The 23990-nt window shown below is 41.8% G+C and overlaps 2 protein-coding genes across 2 annotated transcripts in view; both read right to left on the bottom strand.

The window, feature by feature from the left end:
* The window catches only part of LOC146511953 (uncharacterized), a 329039-nt gene that overhangs the window by 164905 nt on the left and 140144 nt on the right, over nt 1-23990 (bottom strand). Inside the window, exon 17 of the mRNA XM_085171640.1 lies at nt 22701-22877. Within this exon, the coding sequence (XP_085027766.1) occupies nt 22701-22877 (177 nt within the window). The remainder of the gene's footprint in view (nt 1-22700; nt 22878-23990) is intronic.
* LOC146511960 (dynein axonemal heavy chain 5-like) lies at nt 11155-14402 on the bottom strand. The gene is made up of 3 exons (XM_085171833.1): nt 12759-14402; nt 12617-12691; nt 11155-12505 (listed from the first exon to the last, which is right to left on the bottom strand). The coding sequence occupies exons 1-3, from the start codon at nt 12957-12959 to the stop codon at nt 12362-12364; spliced, it is 420 nt and encodes a 139-aa protein (XP_085027959.1). The 5' UTR covers nt 12960-14402; the 3' UTR covers nt 11155-12361.

Here is a 23990-nt window from a genome sequence, read left to right as displayed (position 1 = left end):
TTCCAGCTTACCCAGCCTCCAGAGGACCCGACCCACTTATAGACCGCAAAGGCCGGGTCCTCAGGTGGACCTCTGAATGTGGACACCCCCCTGTTTCCAGCCGGACAATAAGAGCGGTGACATTTAACTTATTCTATCCAAAAAATAAACCACAATTCATAGCGCGGCGGTGGGTGTGGATATTTTGTTCGGAAAAAACCAAAATATGTTTGAAGCGGAGCAGCCGAAGAGCAAACTTTTAAAAGTAAGTACTGAATATTGTGTCACTTATTTATGTGCGAATGTTTAATAATGAACATTAAAACATGACTGTTGGCCACATGTCAGCAAAGTTATGTGACATTAGTGACGTTTGTACTAACTTGGTTTTAAAGCCTTTACTTTAACATATACGCCATCAATAGTCGACCTTAATCTCACAGAGAATGTGATGATTTTATGGATAATTAAAGTCAGCATTGAGCCAATTTTACTAATGCCAACATATTAAACGAACAATATTTGTCGCTTATATATGATACATCTGTATACACACTGTCACAGATACTCGTCGATTTAAGGTGACAGGAAATATAAATAACTGGAACTTGAATCTTTGACACAGAGTTCAAACTCACTGCTGTAATATATCATAATAATCTGACAATATATATAATATTGACACACACACACACACACACACATACACGTTTGTCAGGTTCCTCGGCTCGTTCTCTGCGTTCAGTCCATTGAAGGTGATTATTGAGCCAATCACAGCTACAGAGCTCACTGTGACTCTTCTTCTTCCCTCTACAGCATAGGTGTCAAACTCTGAAGCCATACCAGATTATTAGAGCTGGCCTACTGGTATTATACAGCTAATATATGTATTGTTTAGTATTAAGCTTTGCTTGTTCCATATTCAGTTTTTCAGCAAAACGTGTTTGAGTCCATAAGAAAAGATTCATTCTTAAATCTGGAGGAATAAATATATTTCAATAAATATTAATGTTAGCCCGCGACTTTGTTCCAGTTTTGAATTTGGCCCACTGTGTACTTGAGTTTGACACCCCTGCTCTACAGTCACACAAACACACTCAGAGACTCTGACAGCAAAACTACAACAATGTGGTGTTAACACTCACCTGCCTCAGCTCCACCGTCCTCCTGCTGCTCTGAAGGAGGCTCAGCTGTTTCTCTTCCTTTTATTACCTGCTCGGGTGGCTCCTCCCCTCTGCAGTTACAGGAAATCAGGTGTGTGTGTCTCTTGTTGAGACTGGTTCTTCCTGCTCTCTAGCATCACATTGGGTGTTTCCAAATTCAGGGAGAGGACGCTTCGAATGCCACATTTGTATGAAATTATATCACACGGACGCGACGAAGGCTGTTCAAATTTGAAGTCTTCCAAATGCGTCCTTCATTTCCCTGAATTTTACTCAGCTTCCTCCTAATATTTCACAATAAAAGCTGTGCTCAGTGTTTTTGTGAACATGTTGCTTGTGGTGTGAGGCCGAGCGTCCCAGCAGGAAGCGCCTTTATGGCTGCTGTTTGGCTCCTGTGGGACTTTCTGAAAGAGTGAGAGTGAATTCCTGGAGTGCTGCAGTGTTTCTGACAGCAGACTGAGCTCAGACGTGTCTGCCACCCAACCCTCAGTGAAAACACACCAAATAAGACTTTAACTGAAGCAACGTGGCTTCTGCTTTGTGCTCTGTACAATAATCATATTCATGCTATTTATTTCAGACAGTAACAGCTCAGCTTCCCCGTTCTCCCCAAAGAGGCTTAAACATGGACTCCACTGACGTCCTCGCTGTGACCCAGGCCCCAAAAAACAAGTTCCCCTCAGCTGTGGACTTTCTTGGAGCTCCAGAGATCCACCCAGCAAGGTTTAAAGGTCCTGCTGGTGATTACCTGGGCAGTGTTTTACCTGTGGCTGTGTTCAAACGTCTTCACACCTGAATCCTCACAGCTCCAATCACGTCTGACACATCCTGATAGGAATACTTCAATCAGTAAAGTACTCGAGTAAATGTACTCTGTTACATTCCAGCACCGGTCCTATCCACGCTGCCGCCCAATGGGGTCGGTGCCCCCACTGTGGACACGCCCCTGTTTAGGGGCGGGGTTTAAACTTTATTTGAAACAGCGTGACAATAAAGAAATGTTCTTTCAGAGTTTGTCTGTAAAAATGATCCAAATAAAGGTTGAAATCAAAGTGAAAATGTGCAGAACGTTGTTTTTTTATTTATTTAGCACTTTTAATTACAACAGTGGTGCTGTACAAACATACAAATTACACAATAAAATAGCAATATCAATTAACATCAATGCCAAATAGCTAATAAAAAATAAGTAAATAAGTCTCATGTTTATTAAAATCCAGTGAGTAAATGCACGATCACCTCTAAGAACCAGCCTCACCTTGGTGATCTTAGAGCTGTAGGGGGCATATAAGGCTGCAGTAGGTCTGACAGACACCCTGGGGCCTGTCCATTCAGTCGCCAAAAAGATTTTAGGCTTTTAACAGTTTTTATTCATTAAAAAAAAAAAGACTTCCTATTATACAATATTTCAAACTTCAAACTCTTTGTTTGTCATTTTCCAGAACAGGTAAATAATGGGTGTGATTTGGTTTCTGTAATCAATAAAGGGGAAATCTGCTGTTGGTGTTAAAGGAACTTCAGTCATATCAGCGCTATAACAGCAGCTACTCATAGACTAAAACATGAGAGCAGAGCTGTTACGCCCCACTTAAAAATGAAGTGTTGACTGGGGGGGTAACACAAAGTGAAAAAAGAAAACAAACTACTGGAAAATAGATGTCATTAAACACGATTTATTGCACAAAACTACTAAAGTAAAAATGAACACCGGGAAGCTCTTTTCTTCAGGGTCTCCAAGGCCAAAACAGCAAACAAAACACCCCCTTTAGCTAAAAATAAAACCAAGAACTCTCTAACCAAAACAAAATACAATGGCTGAGCTCCCTGTCTAACCAGAAACAGGAGAAAACGATTGAAACAAAAATGGCAGAGAAGCCCTACCTGCTCCCACATCGATGAACTAATTAACACAGCTTTGCTTACAATAAAAGAAAGAAAACCAAGGTTTCACAGAGTTTAACCTACCACACACACACACACAGGGGTGTGGCAGCTTAGGATGGCAGATTAGATGCCGTGGCTGACGAGCTGGGACACACTTCAGCTGTGGCTCATGAGGCAGACCTGCAACACAAGAAAAGGAGAAAGAAAAGCTCTCTCACAGAGGGAGAGCCACTAGAGGTCAGCGAGCGTAACTAGAGCAGACTCAGCACCATAGATCTATGTTGAGAACAGGCCCTGTGCTGTGGCCTGATTTTAATGTCATTCTTCTGTTTGATGGCTCTGTGAAGTCAAATGAGTTTAACTGAAGCTGTTTGGGAGTCTGGGCTTTTCACTGCTTATTGTCAATTATTATGAAATAAAGCTCCAAGAGAGGGAAAAAAGAAAGTTACGCAGTAAGTTTTGTTTTACAAGAATCGAGCGAGAGAGAGAGAGAGAAGGCCACGCCCACCGGTAGTTTGGTTTATCAGTGGAAAGTTCCCAACATTTATTCTGTGATTTTACTGGTTTTAGACATTTTAATGATATAAGGAACATTGTGCATGACTCAGATGGATGAATAGATGCAGAAAAAACAAATGAGCTCATTACAAATGAAGCAGCTCTCTGGAGGTCAGATTTAAAACCCGAGGCTGCTCTTATGAACAGGAAACGTATTTATTCATGGACTTCTAAGATTTATTTGAACCATATTTATAAACCCAGAGTTTTCACTGACAGGAGTGTCTGAATGTGTGTATTGTTGGGTAATATCAGGAAGTATTCATCAGCACTGACACACACAGACACACACACAGAGTAAACATGTCTTCTCATGACTGGAATGCATTTGAGCTGTTTATCAGAAACCCCCGAGAGTCCGTTGTGTGTGTAGAAAAGCCGTTTGAAACACGTTCCTGGATGAATCTGCAGCAGGAGCTGAAGACTTGTCTGTTCAGGACAGAGGTGGTTTAAGACAAATGAATCTAATGCACACATGCAACATGCTGTTGTTGTTGCTGTTGTTAGGTATGGCAGGTATAGAAAGACTGAGTCTGCACGGGTTGAGACTAACACTACATGATAGTAAAACTGTCTTTTTATGTGTTAAGTTCAAAAAAGAAGGATTAGAAAGATGTAAAAAGTCATTTGAAAAAGTTTAATGACTGATTCATGGCTGTGGCCCTGTTGAAGAGTCTGTTTCTGTGTTGTGTGTAGAAGGCAGCGCTCTGCTGTTTGTGTTGCATGTGGTGTTGAAAGCACACTTCAGAACAGCTTCAAGTACAGACATGCACTCTGCACACAGTCCTGCACTGTGTCACCTGTTTGCTCACAGAGAGACGCCCTGAACACAAGAGTGAGTGCAACACAGTTTGAATTCTTAGTCACATGGTTAAAAAGGGGCTTTCACTTCCTGGTTTGTCGACTATTCTATTTGAGCTTTTCAGAAGATCAAATATCAACATATTACCAATCTGAGTTCAATTGTTTCTGACTTTCTTTTTCTCAGTATAAACCACTGAAACCTCACAGCAACATTTCTGTTTCATCTTTCCCAGTCTCACATTGGGAATGTCAGACGCTGGAAATGTGTGGACCAAAAGGCACCAAGTGGGTCTAAAATAAGTGCTGCGTAGCTCAAATGTCACAACACAGGTGAGCAAGATGAGGCAGCCAGGCTCCCTCTGATGCTGTCAGTGAATGTCAGTTTATTGTGAGTCAAAGATCACACACAGACAGCCTCCTGAGGACACAGCAACACTACAGAAACAGCATGGAAACACTAGAACTCACAGCTCTGCCTCCACATTTGAGATTTAAAACCATCTTTTTGAATAAATGAGTCCCATTGATGTCACAACTAGGGCTGGCTTTGAAACATTTCCCCGATTCAAATCGATGTTGGTTTGAATAATGTGATATCGATTAATTCAATCCTAAATTCATTTTTTACATTTCAATTTCACAAAACTATTTCAACAAGCGCCAAACAGCTAAAAGAACAAAGAAGAGCATGTAAACGCACAAAGATGTAAACACAAAGTGCTGATGGTCGACCCGACGGCAGGTACAGGACACGGCGTCTGGGATGAAAGCCGGCATTTCACAGACTGTGAAGCTGCCGGTTTCCTTCTCCATCATCCAGGTAAAAGCAAAAGAAGATCAAAGCTTTACTTTGAAACACATCGTCATTACTTCCCTCTTACTTTTGCTGCTTTGCTTCCATCACGATACAATCAGCACAGCTCCTTCTCTGGATATGTCCTGAGAAAGGAGGAGAATTAGAATATTTCTGACTTCCAAACTTTAATCCAATCGGGGATCAAATGGGAATTGAAGCAGTTGTAGGAACTGAAATTGATACTCAGCTCTAATCACATTGTCTCGTTATTTTGCTCGCAAACCAGGCGAAACAGGATTTAATGATAACATGCAGCAAAAACTGAATCATAACTCATCAAAGCAGCCGTAACAATAACACAAACAACATGTTTAATCAGTAAAAACTATTGTGAAATAAAGAAATCACAGGGTAAAATGATTCATTAGGCAAGTTTTTCTTTATTTAAAATGTTTTCTTTAAAATATTTTGTATTAATCAGGTTACAGTCGAACTAAAAAGGGAAAAACGAACATTTTAAAGGTGTTATTCAGTTTTTCCTCATGCAAATCTTTAGATGTCTTTTTTAGAAAACCAAAGTCTTGATTAAGCTGCATGAGTGCTCACTGTGTATGTTCACAATGATCAGATGAGAGTTTAAACCTGTTTTATATTTAGTTTTGTTCTAATTTGACTCGACTCACAGAAGATGAAGCATTTGAACTGAAGCTAAAACTAGAATTTCTTAGAGAGACTCGGCCTGAAAGAGTGAAACCCGGATGTGAGATTTTGTGGAGTCTGTGTGACTGTTGGTGGGTCAAAAAGGTTTCAGCTGCACAGCCAGACGTTACTGAGCGAGCCACCGGTTGAGAGGCACACTTCTCACAGCTCCTTCCTTTGGTCACACTTTAACAGAAACATTTATAGTGTTTAGAGATATTAATATTAATATTAGTATTAGTATTAATATTGATACCACCTCTACAGAGGTTACAGTGTTGTGCCAGAAAGTGATTCCCAATGTTTCTGTGTATTTCTATGTGTAATATCTTTACGTATGTTGGTAAATAGACTTCGGTGAACAGCGTTTACAAAGGGCTTTTATATAGAATTAAAAAATATCTGTTTTTTCAAGTATCTTTACAACTCTGTGTTGTTGTACTGACATTATAACCAACCCGCTCCTTTATCCCCACTTCAAATATTTTTACTGAACTATTGTAAGATTTGCTGCCGTTTCTGCTGTCCTCTTGGCCAGCTTACTCTCACAGAAGACATTTTTAATGTTAATGAGATTTTTTTAACTGCATAAATAAAGGTTATATAAACGTCGCTGCCAAAAACTGATCGCGGCTTCTACCTTGTTACAGGAATGTTGTTTGTGGCTCAAGATGACTTTATGTCATCCATGAGGGAAGCATTTAACATATGTTTCACATATTATAGCCCAACAAGTTACTTATAGCAGTTTAAATACGAGCAATCAGTTTTTGGCACAACACCGGTGTCTTGCAGGTTTTATATTTTAGAAAGTTTAAACCTCAGCTTAATAGAAACAAATGTGTGCAAAGCTCAATGAAGTGAAGCAACATTATAAAGAAGAGTGAGCCTCAATGACTCCCCAATGATGAGAGACTGATAGTCATACAGAAACAATGACTTTGAGCTGTTGCTGCTAAACGTGCTTCTACAAGCAGCTGAATCTTGGAGTGGACTTTGGTTTGTCTGCTCATAAACTGGTGGTTCATGATGAGAAATGAACTTCTGAACTGGTTCAAGCATCAGTGCAGTGGCTGGTCCATTCCTTGATGTATATGTCAACGTTCAAAATGAGCCATTTAAATCAGCTGTGTTGGATCAAGGACACCTCTAAAAGCTGCAGGACAGTGGCCCCGAGGCCTGGAGTTCCCACCCTCAGTGCAGTGGAAATAGTCTCGTGCCAGTCTTGGTGCTGCCTTTGAGTCTATATTGCTGAACACTGTGTGCACACATGTTTTTCCTTCCTAAACAAACACACATTTGTAAAGGAAAATTTAAACTGAACTCACAGTTGGCGGTTAATCGTTATATAGTTTAGATGTACAGCGAGAGACGCATTTAGTGGGACTTTTACACCAGCACAGATTTTCTTCTTCTTTTGTTACATTATTGACATATACTAGATATTCTTAAGCTAAGCAGCAACAATCATGTCTCTGGTACGGGCACTTTCCACCATGCAGGTTGAGCTCAAATGTGACTTAAACTAATTCTGGGTTTGCGTTCCATAAAGGTTCATTTCATCTGGTAAGTTAGCCCCTGAGGTAACAGTCCATGTGAACACAACATACTCACTGACTCACACTCAACTTGATTGATAGTGATTTCCTGAATTAGACAAAACGCACAGAGGAAATTCATTTGCATATGTTTGTTTTCACAATCACTGAAATCCAAGTTAGGCATGTTTCCCTTTTTTGTTGTTGTTCTTGACACGAGTGCTTCAGTTATTTTCTCATCAGTATGTTAGGACACAAAGGATTCTGTTGTGGATTTATGATCATCTCACGTGTGTCCATCTTTCAAACTCTTAGATTGTGTAGACATGAATGCAGCTGTCAGACTGTAGGCCAGCTTCTTTGCACTGTAAGCATTGATTGGATGCTACTGTAGCAATCAGTGCTTACACACAACGTCCCTGCGTAAACCCTCAGACACACAACAAACAGATCAATAGTATCTGAAATTCAGAGTACGGATCTTTTTACACATTTCTCACAGAAAATCACCTAAATCACTTTGGTGTGAGATGCACATCATGTTTGCCTCATAAAAGACTTGCCCTGTATGTGTTCATTTATTTTGACTGTCACGTGGAGTTGTCACCTGATATAACAGGTCCATCAGTAAATGGTGTCTGTCTTCAGTTTGTGTCTCCTAGACTTTGTCCCTGTCAGGTTACAGCTGAACAGACATATCATGCAGAGACTGCATCGTACTATAATGCTCGTATGATTGCGTTTGTCATAAGTGGTCTTGTTGAAACTTTGCATAAACCTGGCCCAGTAAACTGTGAGTGCTAACATTTCTATGGCATATGCAAATACTTTAGACGAATCCCACAGTTGTCTATATTTGTATATTTGACAGTTTAATTTAGAAATCAAAGGTCAGATTAAAATGCTGTATCACAATACAATGTGATATCACACAATACAATATTTTAATATCACACACAGCATGAAAGTTTGCTAGTGTGTATTATAAAAATATTACAGTATGTTTGTATAACTTTATCCCCTCCTAGTTTTTAAGATACAAATTTTGTCCCACACTGATTTGTGATCATCTTCCTCTGTCCACTAAATGAAGATGGAGGCTCTGCTCTTTATTTCTGTGTTTCTCTGGAGAATCCTGGTAACATGATGGCTTTCTGTCTCTAAACACGCACGAGCTTAACTCAGAATGAACCTGATCAGAGTTCATTGAACCAACTCTTTTCTTTTCTAAGGGTTTCAAGCCTTTCTTCTTCTAGCCTCTCTTTGTTCTTGCTACAGTTATGTGTAATTATTAATAGTATTGCAGATGTTAGCCTCTGCCTGCAGTGTTGATGTGGGTAAAGGCTTTAACCATGGATTAGCGGCAGGTCCCAGCTTGTAAACTGTGGAGCATTAATGCCGCTCCAGCTCCTGTAACCAAATATAAACAGTTGGGATGAGTGTTAGCTCAAGCCACTACAACTTTTAAGCCAGCAAGAATGATCTGTTCATGTATTAACAGTGCCTGTACACACAGCGGCACATGGGGGAGGGGCCTAACTAATAACCAAGATGACTACAGGCTTGGAGGTGCTAAAAGTCAGATATACCAGGAGCAGTTTGGGGTCTAGAACAAATTTTGTGTAATTATAACAATATGTAATTTATGACCTGGTTACACATGATGCTGCTGATTTTTTTAAATCTAATTTTTACGTTGCATTAATTTATTTTTGTCAGACAGGGAATCAAACAAGTTCTGTTTTCTCGAATGAATCCCACTGTTATTTGTTCGTCCTACCAACAGGGATGTTTACATGGTATTCATGACTGCTGCACCTGATGACTTTCACAGCTTGAGGACTGCAAACATTTCCCAACAAGACATGAGTGGTGGGGGTGATCGTTGGTATTCCTGATCAGGGGAGGATCTGTTCCCATCAAACCACCAAAACCAGTTGTTCAGGATGTTTACAGGATGAAGAATCCCCAGTTATTCTTTGTGGTTAGAAAGTGCCTACATATGGCTGTGTGGGATTCTGGCTTACTTTAGGGTCAGAGCAGTTGGTATGTGGAGCAAATACTGACACAGTCAGAGTGGGCAAACCAGCAATAGGCTTGTTGTCATACCTGGAAGTGTGAAAGCTCCCGATGCTGGATGGTCTTTGTAGTTTTTAATGCTATAATGGAGACTGTCCTTTTCAAGGAGTTTCTGATGTCTTATCCTACTTTTTTCTTTTTTTTAATTAACAGGAGGGAGAATTTGAAATCCTCTATACTGACATGATTACATTTCTTCTATTAAATGAGAAGTACATTTTGAACACAGTACAGTGAACACAATATCCAAGAAGCTAAATCTGGTGAAATGCTTTTTTAGCTGTCAGCCTGAAAGGCTGATTGGGGGATTTTTGTCACCTTGCATGCGGGTGGCATGGACACCCGACTTTTGTGTGCATTTATCAAAAAGCTTGGATGATTTTGAAGATCAGTGGCATTTAACTCATGATCAGTGTTCAAGTTTTCTTAAAATCTTGTAACATGATAACTAGAAAGAAGACAGGATTTTCAAACTGATCCCATAGATGGATCTACTATGAAGCTGAGGGACAGCACTGCTTAAAAGATCCTTTTTAAATGACTCCAGCTGTCTGATTTAATGAGACCACGTGTGCTCAAGTTTCCTGCTCTGACTTGTCCTCAGAATGTCTAGAGGCAGAAATAAGCGTATCAGTGGGCATGTGCTCAGCACGCAGAGTGGGAGTGACTAAACGTGCCACTGCAGAGCATCGCAGTTGTTTCGTGTGATTAAGTTGTGTGTTTATGAACCTGTAAGTGTTAGTCCTTTTGGCAGGTTGACTCGCATGAAGCTGTTATAATTGTTTGTGCATGTTAAAGTTATGCCTCAGTGCTTTGATACCATGTTGGTAGGATTATTAATAGCAGCGGCTGTAATCTCCCGCAGTCATTACATGCAGCGCTATTAGAAATAAAGGACTTTTCTATTGTTTAGTTTAACTGTTGCTAGCTTGCCATGTCCGTGCCTTATGATTGGCAATTTGTATGACGTGCTATTTAGGCAATATATGATCTATAGTGACCCCTTGTGGATATTGTGAGATATTGCTGTGTTGACTCACATTTTCACATGAAAGAACAAAACAATAAAAACAAACAAACAAACATGGTAAAAAGAAGCCAAACGTGTGATGAAATTGTTCCATCACGCTCACTCACTATTCTCTCAACCTTCACGGGGCTGCTGCAACAATGTACCTGGGATTACCGTAATGATGCAAATATGAATGAAAAGCGCAGAGTTGCTGCTCTCAGGAATCATTGGACTTCTTTTAATTGAGGAAATGGATCAGGAGTTACGGTAGTTACAGATGTTTAATACAACCCTAGAAAAGAGCTTTCTGTAGTGCTGTGCGATACGGAAAGATTTTTTATGTATCCGATACAAGTAAATACATGGATACATACGTGGAGACACACCGATGGACACGGAGACACACAGAGTCATGCAGACGACGCCAACACAGGCAGACACACACTATAAATACACACCAGGTAATGAGGGGACGACACACAGGAGGGGAGCACAGCTGGACCACAAGACGAGACACAAACCTTCAAAGTAAAACAGGAAACACACAGACTGTTTTACAACACAAGGACAGGAACAGAGCACAGAGGACAGACACAGGCAGGGCTGATAAAACACGGAAGCACGAAACATAAGAATCAAACCCTAAGAACGAATACAAACTCAGAATAAACACCAAACACAAGATGAAACCAAAAGGAAACACAAAACGCTGCGACCCAGGACCCTGACAAAAGGAGTTCACAATGGCCGATTATACCCTGGAGCCCAGAGGGTACTTTTAAAGTAACACAATAGTTACTTTTCAAGTAATTACATCTACAACCTTGTAGCTCAGTTACTAAGTTACTTTTTTGAATAAGTAATTAGTGACTATAATTAATGACTTAATGAATGTTTAATGACTGTTTGAAAGTAACTTGCCCAACACTGGATATGAGCGAGTTTCCCAGCTGATGCAAACTGGAAAGCTTCTCCTGTTTGAAGTGGATCTATTCAGCTTTTATGTCCTGATCATTTTAAGCATCAACAAAGTTTCTAAAAACAAGCAACAGTTTGTCATCATTCATAAACTCTGACGTCACAGGAGTGTTTTTATTCCTGTCCCATGTTTGAACGTTTCTGCATATCAGAGCTGCCAACACGGCACCGACTCAGGCTGGAACTGACTTTAAATACTTCATCATTCATGATCCTGTTAAAACCACATCCAGGGAAATGTTATTAGCATGTAGCCTTTAGCTCACGTTGCTGCTCCTCCATGTTTGTAGTCCTTGTTTCTGTGAATAAGTGTTTGTGGAGCTTTGAGCTCCTCAGACTTCGGCCTCTCGACCTCCTGATGTTCAGCCTGCAGCTGTCAGTCATCCAGTGTTTGCTCAAAGACTTTAATCACCTCGTTAACCAAACAAAGCAGCACAGTTTGATCCATGGAAACACAAACACGCTCAGGCTCATCGTCTCTGAACAGGACAATGATGAATCGTAGGCTCGGGATTGTTTGGAGCTTAAAGAGAAATCAGATACATCAGAACACAAAAACCCCGAGAGGTGGATCAATGTGACGTCACACAGCTCTGAGTCCTCGAGTCTGATCCAGGCTCGTGCTTTAAGACACGTTTCTGTGTAACACTCAGCTCAGGTGTGTTCAGGACATTTGCTTGGAAGAAGCCGTCTGTGGATAAATCCTGCTCTCCACCTCAGCTGTCAGGTTTATCCAGAGAACGGCCGTCCTGACTTCCAGCAGCCCCACAGTCCTCGTTTCTAATAAACTGGCATCACTGAAACGAACTGTCTGCCTCGCTGTTCAATAATCTGCTCTTTGCCAATTTCCCAGCAGAACCTTCCACTCATATCAGCATTTTTCTGTGATTCTCACATGAACTAAGCATAAAAAGCTGAAGCCAACCTCAGAGTTCCCCGTAGTGAGGAAGAGTTTCCTCTGAGCCACAGCTGAGTTTGATGCGTCCACAAAGGAAGACTGACGGGAGGACAGACTCTGGGAGAAAGGCAGATATTAAAAGATATGAACACAAAGTGCAACAAACAGCAGATTATGAAGAGCGGTTAGACCTTCATGTGTCCGTCATTGAAATGTGATCAAAGTTACCTGTTTGACATCCTGATAGAAGAAAATCAGCTTCTTGGATCCGTTTGCAGCAAAGAATTCATGGATCAGACTGAACTGGAAGAATCAGACATTAATGACTCAAAGGTTCAACTCTGAGGAAGGATCACGTCTCTGAACTTACTCTGTCATCAGAGACCATGGCGTCTTCCACCGCCGCCTCCTCCAGGCTGCCGGCGTCTGCCAGCCTGCTCATCAGGTATTTATGTCGGGCATCCAGAGCTGCCCGCCGTTCCTCCTTCAAGGCTCTCGCCTGTTTGGCTACTTCTCTCCTCGCCTCATTGGACAGCAGCGTCGTCCTTTTACCAGACACCTGGAGAAACATCAGCTCAGTCTACAGACGCAGAGACCAGCGAGAGCCAAACATCTGCAGGTTTCTGAGGACCACGTTTGACCCTGACTGGAGGCATCGATTCTGAGTGCGACTGCCTAAACTGAGCTACTGCCCCCCCTCCACTGAGACGTTCTCCTGTGATGTGTCATGGGGGGAAGTGTTCCTCACGGTTGGACTCGTGAGAAGTTCAGTCAGTTTATTCAAACTTTAAAACATTTTCAGTCTCTGGATTTCAGCAGAAACAAATGTGAACACAGCACTTTTTGATTGAGTATAAAAGGATGAAAGAGTCAGTGATCAGTAACATTGTTGCTGCCTGATGCTGTTGTAGAGCTGTCTGTGGATCCTCACGTTCCTGGAAGCCTTCCCTGGATTGCTCAGATATCATTAACTTGTTTGTGTTCAGTAGAATCAGGTGTTGTGGATGCAGGTCGTAGCTGTGTGAGGCCTGTACAGTCAGCGCTGTGTGAGCGCTGTGTAACGTTAGCTTAGACTTCTTTCTGTTGTTATCATCCTTCAGGTTAATGTTGTTTTCATTGTGCATCACAGGAAGTGTGGGTGGCTGTTAGCCTCACAGCTCATGGAGAGTTGCTGCTGCTCTGCCTCCTTTTTGATGTTTCTGCTCTTTGTGGCTTTGTGTTACTTTGTGTCGTGTCTGAAACAAAGTGAGTCCATGTTACTAACTGTAGTCTCTGTCTCGTGCACAGCTGACTGTTGTCTGAATGAAAGTATTTTTGTACTTTGTGTAATCTGTTGGGTCTTTGAGCCCTTTTTAAACAGCATATGAGCCATATGTATGTGTGTATATGAAAGGTTGTTTGTAATACATAAAATTGTTGCTTATTCTAGAGCTGCTGCTGTGCCTGATTGGTCGACTCGCTCTAAACTGAAGGTTGATTCTTTTGGTTTTTTACATGTTGTCAATAAACCAACTTCTTTATGATTTGAACGGCGTCTCTGACGTGTCACAGGCCTGTCAGCTTTCTTGGTGGTTGGTACAGTTTTGAGCTTCATGCTCTGGCTGTTGTTGGGTTTTCCTCTTTCATATTAAAGCTTTTGTCCTACATTTGCTCTAAAGTCTAATTCTAATCCCAGCACTGTGTCTGGGTGTGTGATGGTTGTTTTCCTGCTCTTTCTCATGAAACAGTCACAACATTGTCAGTCCAACTTTCACTCTTTGCTGCGTTTGCTGCAGCTGCAGTGAACATGGTGCCGTTTGCCTTTAACAAAGTTGTGCACAAAGGCTTTTTCTCTAGCAGACAGCTGTGTGGCTAAAAGTCAGATCATTTTTTACCACCTCAGTCACACTGGACTGAAACAAGAGTGAAACTAGGAAGAATCAGAGTTTGTCCAGTGACTGCACTGATTTTCTTCATATTCACAAACTGATTCTAAGTAGTTGCATCAGCCAGCTAATCACCCGGACACTGAGCGTCCAACACGGGGTTGCTGAGCACCTCTGTCACTCTGCACTTATGTTCCCAGTTCTCTTTGTGGAGGAATTTTCCAGGAATTCCTGGGACCAGCTTTCCATGAGAGACCCGATCAGGAGCGACTGTCCTGGACACTCCCAGCATCACAGGGACTCACAAACCCGTCTACCACAGTGACTGATCGTCACAGGCCCACACGTAGCTTTAGATCACACGTGTGCACTTCCTGTGGTCACTGCTGGAACTCTAGACTCACCGAGGGGCCAGTGGTTGGTGAGGCAGCAGCAGCTGAAGTCATGTGACTAATGGCTCTCAGGTTCTGTCCTCCTATTGGCCGGTGTCCTTCACCTGTCACACCTGGTCCAGAAAGAGTGAGAATGTTCAGAGCTTTAATGGAAAAGAATATTATTCCATATAAAAGGCCTGTAACAAGTATTGTAGTGTTAATCAGGATGAAGTCCATCATGAACACTTCAGAGTGCTTCAGACAGTCGGTGTTTCACCCACAGAGCCTCCAGTCTGCATATCAAAGGATCCTGAGGAATGACAGTGACCCCGAGTTCCCCTCATTACATTCATGTGTGTGACTGTGAGGAAAAGCTGATTGTATGAACGTGTGTGAGCGAGTGAATGAGGCTTGTATCACAGTGGAGATAATGTCAGCGGCACAAGCTGGACGCTGCAGGTGTCACATGTGAATCTGTGCATCAGTGTCTGCACCTTTGTGGAGGTGAAGCTCAGGAGGTTTGTTCAAAGCTCTGTCTGCTCCATCTTTCTTTCCCTCAGGCCTCTCCAGATCAGGTAGGAGGTCCTGTTCTCCTTCTCCCTCCTGGACTTCTGGATCCAGGGAAGGATCAAAGTCTCTCAGCCCAGCATCAGAGCTTCTAGCTGGGGGAGGACTGGAAGTTTCAGCTGGAGGCTGAGAGCCTGGATCTGCCATCTGAGTCACAATTCAAATATTCTCAGTAATCTCACTTTGAAAGCTCATTCATTTGGACTGAATGTGGGACAGGAGCACATCTGTACTGCTTCAGCTGGACCTCTAACAGCACTTTGTAAATGTTGGACTGTTTGATCTTCCAGCTGCTTCATGAAGCTGCAGATCTTTTCATTGGGTAACAGTTCTGACTGCAGCATGCGCTGCTCTTAAACCTGCAGCTATAGTTGTGCATTAATAACCTTCACAGATGTCCAGGTTCCCCCTGCTGTGTGCTCTGATGCACATGTGCTGAACTCCTTTATTCACACAGCCACGTGTTTCTCACCTGCTACCAATGAAAGCTGCTAGTTTTTAAATAAGAAGAGATTTTACACAAAGCTTTTTCTCTTTTTTAATGTTTAATAGAAACATTTCAATAATTTCCTTTTTTCTTACATTTGACTGATGGTATCATCTTTCTGTGAAACTGTGCTGCCATCATCTATCATAAGACCACAGATAAAATGCAGATAAATGTGGTGTTAATAAAGCTCCCAAATAAAAACAAGACTCAGTGATAATAATGAGACGATGTTTCATCAGATCAGAAACCAGCAGGGTTATAATACCTGTGCTGACTCACCTGTGTGCGTCTGTCTGAGGACGAGTCTCTGATACTCTGGGACCAACCAGTGAAGTCAGACTAACAGTGGAAACAGGAAGTGAATCAAAGTTTGACTGTCTCCATGGTAACCCAGGCCGGGGGATTGTGTGTGTTTCTTAGTGACTCTGTAACCAAACACACAACAAAGCTGCCTCCTCTGTGGCTGTTAATTCATTTATTTCAGCCACTGAAATCATTTCCAATGATGTCGAAGATTCAAAAAGACATAAAAATACACAGTGTACATATATATATATATATATATATATATGTACACTGTGTATTTTTATGTCTTTTTATATATTATTATTATGTATATATGTATAATGAAAAAGGGGCCACAAGAAGACAAAACAATATAAAACTCAGCTGCCTCGATGTGTCCTGACTTTCTCGTGTTTGTTTAAAGAATCTCTTTGAATCCAGGTTTTAGACGGTTTCATGTATATTTGGTTTGTTCCTGGTTCGCTGCTACTTTAGAGTTTATTCCTCTCTCAGTGTTTCTCCCTCTCGGGTCAAGTCTCTTGTATTAACTTTGTTCATGTGTCTGTTTCAGTTTTCAATTTCATGCTTTATTTTGGTGAGTTGTCGTCCTCGTGCTTTCCTTTTGTTTCCCTCGTCTTGTTTGCTGTGATTTAGTTCACCTGTGTCTTGTTCTCCCAGCTGTCTCCACTTCCCCTTATTGCCCTGCTGTCCATCAGTTATAAGTTCCTGATCTCTGAATTCAAACTCCAGCATAAGAAAGCAGGCAGCAAAACTTTATTTAAACAGGCAGATGGGTGTCTTACAGAGTTACCCCGTACATATTAAATATGTAACGGTGTGGAGAGATAGTCTCGGTTTACCAGAACCGTACGTTCTCGTAAACACAGCAATTCAGTTGACCATGAGCACCTATGCAAGGCCTCATTTCTGTAAGGTGTGAGCTCAGGCATGGCCCACTGGCCCACTAATATAGCACCTGGCCTCGTTAACATGAAAAGCAAAGCCAAATCCGAACCAATCTATTTGAAAATGTTAGCATTCCTCTAAAACAAACCAGGGAGAATCACACGTGCTGCCCGTCCTCCAGCTGGCTGCTGTTTGCTGCACCACTTGCTTAGTGTCTTCTTAAATCACTACTTGAATCTCTGCTGTAGGCTAATCGAACTACTGTGTGTGTAAATGGCAACTCAGTCTTCTCAGACTCTTTACTAGTGATGGCCTGCTTGAAGCTGACGCCCTGCTGGCAACTGAAGGAACAACAACAACAAATGTGAGCTGTGGTAGAAGGTCCTCGTTAACTGGAAGAAAGCCTGATCTATCCTGACCTTATTTGAACCTTTCAAACCTTTTTCTTCTTAACCTTCATCAAACCTTGACATTTCTTTGACCATTAAACTTAAGGCTTCGATGAAACCTTCGTTTAAACCTTTTTGACCAACTTGTAATTCCAACTTTCTGCATTAAACATGTATCTTATCATATTAACACTCGATCAATTTGACTGAGAGAACAACAAACAAAGAAATGCAACAAGAGTTTGATAAGAAGAGGTTTTACAGAGAAATGATTCCCCTGAAGACAAAATAGGAACCACATCCTACATAAACTTCGTAAAGTTTCATTAACAGATAGAACAATGGACTTCAAACTTCCCCCAAAACAACAGAAACACATTAGAAGATAATGAATTACTTAGACTACGATTTAATATGAATGAGAACATGTTCATAAATGGATGAAAGCAAAGATTTCATCAATCCCTGATTTAGAGACAACAGAACATTTGGTTTGATTTCACAAGATAAGAATGACGACTGAGTGGGAAGATTGTTTTATGTTTAGTCAAATCTTTCATACACAAAAGTAGGATTACAAAACCATCCCCTAAGTTTGGTGTTTTATTCAAGGAATTTAAATTATAGAAGAAATGACACCAAGAAAACAAACCCCCAAAACTCTCTAATACTCTAAAGCATCTGATTTGGATACCTGAGATCAAATATATCTCCGCCTGGGTTTGTTTTCTTCCCATTTGTGGCTTTAATTTAGTGTTACATCCTGTTTGTTTGCTTCCATCTGTATACACGTCCATATTCACTATTATGTTTCTATTCTTACATTGCTGGGTAATCAATGTTCCCTCTGCTAACTGATTTGACCTTTTGTGTCTTACAATGATACCTGTCATATTTGTTTCTGCGCCTAAAAAATAAGAATAAAAAAGTTTTCCATGCTGAAACACAGCTCCACCTCCTGCAGTTCTCCCTCTGAACCACTAGATGTCTCTGTTATCTAAATGAAGACGTGCAGCACAGCAACCACAGCAGCGCTCAGATCACACGTGTCCTGTTATTATGTATAAAAGCATGAAACAGGTGAGACAGGTGGGATCAATATTAATGTTGTGGAAATATATGAAAAAGCAACAGAAGAGTGAAAACATTTAGTGTTTCTAGAAAGATCTTTCAGCTCATAGCTGCTCACAGACTGTATTTACAAGTGACAAACTGCAGTATCTCACTCTACAGTACATCTACAGTATATATCAAATCTATTCAGCCATGTTTGAAAGCCTTTCCAGGTGAGTTTGATCCAGGAGGGTCTGAAGCCAGAGTGAGACAGAGACTGTGCAGAGACTGTAGAAGGACAGAGCAGCAGCAGAGCAGTCCAGATACACTGATGATCCTCTGTCAGATCCAGAGGGACACACAGGGATGATGCTGGACTCTACATTGTGTCTGACAGTGGAGCTGTTCTCAGAGCAGTTCACTCTTGTTACGGATTCAAATATTGGGGATGGATACAGGAGGAAAACCCAAATAACCACACTGGTCCGGCCGGGTCAAGTCAAACGATGATTTAATGAACACACGCGTGGGAGATGGACACCATACAGCAGACAGCATCAGATCTCAAAATGGTGGAGCCTTGATCAAACTCTTATAGCCTCTAGTGGCCCCCACCTCATCATAAAAGCCTAAACACTCACATCCTTTCTCACACAGCACCTAAGCTACGACCTTTGCTCCCTGTTTATCTGCTCCTGCTGAGATGGGGCAGTATGCTCTGTTCTCTTCTAACCAGACAAATAAGGCGATGACTTTCTGTGAACAGTATTTCTTATAACTCAGCAGTATAATGCATCATAAAACAATATCATTCATTCACAATAAATCAGCAGTGTAATGTAATGCAGATCAGTTTACCAAATGTAATAGTTATCACCTTCTTCTAATTCAGGAGCATAATGCAAACTAAAACTACATAATAATTCACAATCTTTAATTAGGGTCTAACATGGCATAAAATAATATTATAATCCGACACTCTGCAGCACTGACAGTCATCTGCACTTCATTCCTCTGTCAGTCACTGCTGGATGAAGCTCTCCTCTCCACCTCCCAGTAACATGGCCCAGTCAGAGCGTCTCTACACACAAGCTGCTGCTGCTTCAACCTCTCTGGATCATCAGGACACAGCTGCTCCTCTCTCAGCACACACACCGTCCTGTTTACCATCATCACTACCTGCAGAGAGGAGGAAGAGGAGATAAACGAGTGTTTCCAGAGACTCTTCATCAGCTGTCAGTCAGTGATGCAGCACATCCAGTATAAAGAGCAGCAGGGACTTCAGTGCTGGGACTGTACTAGGACTCATTGTTGCTTCACTTTCTCTAATCTTTGGATTTTTATTGAAGGTGATGAAAATGTTTTTCCCTCCTAGTTTGAGTTTGGACTTTCATTCATTAGAAGAACCTTGGTGTGTCCACTCTGAGCTCTGTAGGAACCCCAACAACAAGCCCAACAATCCAGATGGACGTTCCAGCTGTTAACTGGAGGAATTCCATCCAAACATCTGCTCTCACTAAATTCTTCCTCACCTACAGACTGTGTTCTTCACTGCTTTAAACTTGGAAATCAATGCAGTCATTGGTCTGCGTGCTGCTTTGTTCAGAGAGCTGATTGGCTGTTGACAGCGTTTGATCAGAGCGTGTCAGCCGTTACTATGGTGACCATAAAGGTGAGAAACAGGAAGTGTTTGTGTCCAATCCTGAAGCCTGTCACCGTTCTCCTCTCACAGCTTCACTGAGAAGCTGCAGCTTTACAGGAAACACTGGATCTTTGTTTCATACTGACTGTGTTTAGTACAATACTGCTGACAGCACCACCCACTCACTCCATCACTCTACTTACTCCAGAGTCTCCAGTCTGTAGTCTGGACTCTGCTGAAGATCAGACAGCTGCTTCACATCTGAACGCTTCAGGTCGTTGTAGCTCAGGACCAGCTGTCTCAGATGGGAGGGGTTGGACTTCAGTGCTGCTGCCAGATAATCACAGCTGATCTCTGACAAACCACAGTGCTTCAATCTGTATAAAGAATGAAAGATGTAAGTTTATTAGACAAAGTTCTTGAAATCATTCAGTGTTTCATCATCTGTTCAGAGCTGAAGAAGGTTCAGAATGTAGAAGTTTAGAAAATGGAAACTCCAAACAGCTGAAGCCAACAGGAAGCAGCTTCAAACAGGAAACTGTGCAGAGTTTCAGACTATATGTCCTGATGCAGCCAGTTGGATTTTGGAGATTTGAATCTCTGTTCTGTGACTAAGTCCTTGAATCATTTCTTCCAGTTGGTCCAACAAGACAGACTAAGTATTGGACATGTGTTGTGGCTCCATTAGGGGAGCTTCTAAATGTGATGTGATGGCCCCTCTGGGTCTGTCAGGTCACAGCACTGAAGAGAGCTCAAACTGGGCACACAGTTGTTCCAGTCTGGACCAAAGACTCTGTACTGGGACTGAGGGACTGCTTTGACTGCACCCACTGGGACTTTCTAAAGGCTCATGTTCTCACTTAGATCATCGATTTCTACTGACATTTCTTTCTGGGAAAATGGGGATTACTTTGGAAACAGGAAGTATTTTCCCCAATAAGCAGCCCTGGATTAGTAAATCACTCCAACATGTTCTCAGGCAGAAGAAGCTGTCTTGTTATGAGGGAGAGAAGAAAAAGATTGAGGCACAGAAACTTGTTGAAAGAGAGATAAAGCAGCTAAAATCAGGTGTAAAAGTAAAGCAGAGGATGAGCTGAATAAAGGACACTCAAGGCTGGCTTGGAAAGGAATGAAGTCCATGGTGGGGATGCAGAACAAGGAGCAAAGATGAATGTGATGCTGAATCAGCAGAAGACTTGGACTCATTTGATTCCAGCTTTGATATCATTGATTTCAATGAAGAGCTTTGTGATTGTAGCAAAGGGCTGGTAGCTCTGAGAGTCCCACTGATGAGGTGTTTGTGTGGAAATCTCTTAGTGGGACCAAAGAGAGAAAAAGCCCTGGTCCTGATGCTGTGGGAGGGAAATGATTGAAGTGTGCTGTGAGGAACTGACTGGAAGATTTTCACACATTTTCCAGTCCTCCTTGGAACAACAGGAAGTTCCCAGCATATGGAAACAAAGGTTAAGTGTCCTATGGCCCTCAGTGATGATGGTGCTGTGGCCCCACCACCTCCACCTCTTTGTAAAGGAACTAACTGTAATCTGAAGCTTCAAATGGAACTAAGACTTCCTCCACTAGGTGGCAGTGTCTGATGAGAAAGTGTTAGTGGAGCTGGCCTGGAGTCAGAAACAGGAAGATGCAGGATTTAGGCTGAAATGGGGAAAGTGGTTCGCACTAGTGCCTTAAAGCAAGAAGGTTGTAGGTTGAAGCTTGTTGGCCTTTCTGTGGAGGTTGGATGTTCTCCCACAGTCCAATGAAATGCTGCTTAGGTTCATTGGTGCTTCTAAATTGGCTGTAGGTGTGGATGTGAGAGAGTGCTTCTCTGTCTCTCTCTGTTGGCCCTGTGATGGACTGCTCACCTGTGCAGGTGGACCACGCCTCTTGCCCTATGACAGCTAGGGCACAGGCTGCAGCCCTGTGAGCCTAAGCTGAATAAACAGTTAGCAAAAATGATCCATAGATGGCCTGAAATCCCCCAGTTAGCAGTTTGGTAGATAGCTATGACATGCTAATCCCATCCAGCAGCTGTATTCTACCTGTAAGCTGATCCCTGCTGAGCCAAAGCACTTTTTCATATACAAATTACAACCTTTAATAGAAACCTATTGGTCAGCATCTTATTAGCCTGCTGTTAGCTTCATTCCACAGAAAACTGAGAGAAACTAACAGAGTTGATAAAGAATAAAGAGAAATGTGCTGATTTAAAGCCTTTGAAGTGCTTCAGATGATCTGTGTCCACTTCTGTCCACTCATTCATTCATGTAAGCTTTCTAATGCAGCTTTGATCTTCACAGTCTGCTTCATGAAACTCATTCTAACCCTGAATGTCAGAGTGTTCCTCCTTCTCTTTCCCATCATTCATGCTGGCAGTGGAGGAGATTTGGATGTTGGACTGTGTTTTGGATGATGTGTGTATGTTTGTGTTGGACTGCTGTCTGTAAAGCAAACACACATTTTGCTTTGGATTTCAGTGTCACACAGACTTTAAGGTGGAATGAAGAGTTGGAGAGTTTCACAGTGAATCATCCAGTGGAGGATTTTTCTTCTTCTTTGAAGGTTTGAAATGTGAACATTGTTCTGCTGCAGTCAATGGACTAAACCAGAGAAGAAGAAAACAGACTTTACCATGAAGATCCTCAGTGTGGATCAGTATAATATCAGCCTGATGTCTGCAGTTTAGTGTCAGCACAACTTTCACATCATATTCATCTCAGCACAACTAAAACATGTTGACTGACCCCAGAGTTTCAAGTTTACATCCTGGACTCTCCAGGAAACCACACAGATGCTTCACTCCTGAGTCCTGCAGGTTGTTGTTGATGCTCAGCTCCAGCTGTCTCAGATGGGAGGGGTTGGACTTCAGTGCTGCTGCCAGATAATCACAGCTGATCTCTGACAAACCACAGCGCTCCAATCTGTATAAAGAATGAAAGATGTAAGTTTATTAGACAAAGTGCTTGAAATCATTCAGTGTTTCATCATCTGTTCAGAGCTGAAGAAGGTTCAGAATGTAGAAGTTTAGAAAATGGAAACTCCAAACAGCTGAAGCCAACAGGAAGCAGCTTCAAACAAACACAACAAGAGAAAAAACTCTGAATCTTTCACATTAAAGTCGTACATTTCTCATAAAAACAGGACAAAGACTTGAAAAAGTCGTGTTTTTCCTTCCAGGAACCACATGGCTCCACTTAAATAATCAGGCCCCATCTTATCTTAATGACCTTGTAGTACCATATCACCCTATTAGAGCACTTCGCTCCCGCTCTGCAGGCCTACTTGTTGTTCCTAGAGTATTTAAAAGTAGAATGGGAGGCTGAGCCTTCAGTTTTCAGGCCCCTCTTCTGTGGAACCAGCTTCCAGTTTGGATTCAGGAGACAGACACTATCTCTACTTTCAAGATTAGGCTTCAAACTTTCCTTTTTGCTAAAGCATATAGTTAGGGCTGGACCAGGTGACCCTGAATCCTCCCTTAGTTATGCTGCAATAGATGTAGGCTGCCGGGGGATTCCCATGATGCATTGAGTTTTTCCTTTCCAGTCACCTTTCTCACTCACTATGTATTAACAGACCTCTCTGTATTGAATCATATCTGTTATTAATCTCTGTCTCTCTTCCACAGCATGTCTTTATCCTGTCTTCCTTCTCTCACCCCAACCGATCGCAGCAGATGGCCGCCCCTCCCTGAGCCTGGTTCTGCCGGAGGTTTCTTCCTGTTAAAAGGGAGTTTTTCCTTCCCACTGTCGCCAAAGTGCTTGCTCATAGGGGGTCATATGATTGTTGGGCTTTTCTCTGTATCTATGAAGTGCCTTGAGGCGACATTTGTTGTGATTTGGCGCTATATAAATAAAATTGAATTGAAATTGAATTGAATTGAACTTTTAAAGGTGAAGTGTGAAAGAAATGGACATATTTGAAGTCCAACACCTTTTTCCAGTCACATTATTAAAGCAGACAAACTACAAGCTCATTTTCATTCCAACAAGTCATCTTCTGACCTGGACTAACAACACTGGTCTCTATGTGCAGCT

The sequence above is a fragment of the Neolamprologus multifasciatus genome, chromosome 9 (assembly GCF_963576455.1).
Source record: "Neolamprologus multifasciatus chromosome 9, fNeoMul1.2, whole genome shotgun sequence".
Classification (NCBI taxonomy): domain Eukaryota; kingdom Metazoa; phylum Chordata; class Actinopteri; order Cichliformes; family Cichlidae; genus Neolamprologus; species Neolamprologus multifasciatus.
This window is presented reverse-complemented; position numbering and strand designations above follow the sequence as displayed.

Coding starts and splice junctions, on each gene's coding strand:
- LOC146511960 (XM_085171833.1), bottom strand. CDS start 12,959: ATGTTTCTCCAGGTGTCTGGTAAAAGGACGACGCTGCTGTCCAATGAG. Junction 12,692..12,758: donor CCATGGTCTCTGATGACAGA/GTAAGTTCAGAG, acceptor TGATTCTTCCAG/TTCAGTCTGATCCATGAATT. Junction 12,506..12,616: donor TCTATCAGGATGTCAAACAG/GTAACTTTGATC, acceptor CCTTTCTCCCAG/AGTCTGTCCTCCCGTCAGTC.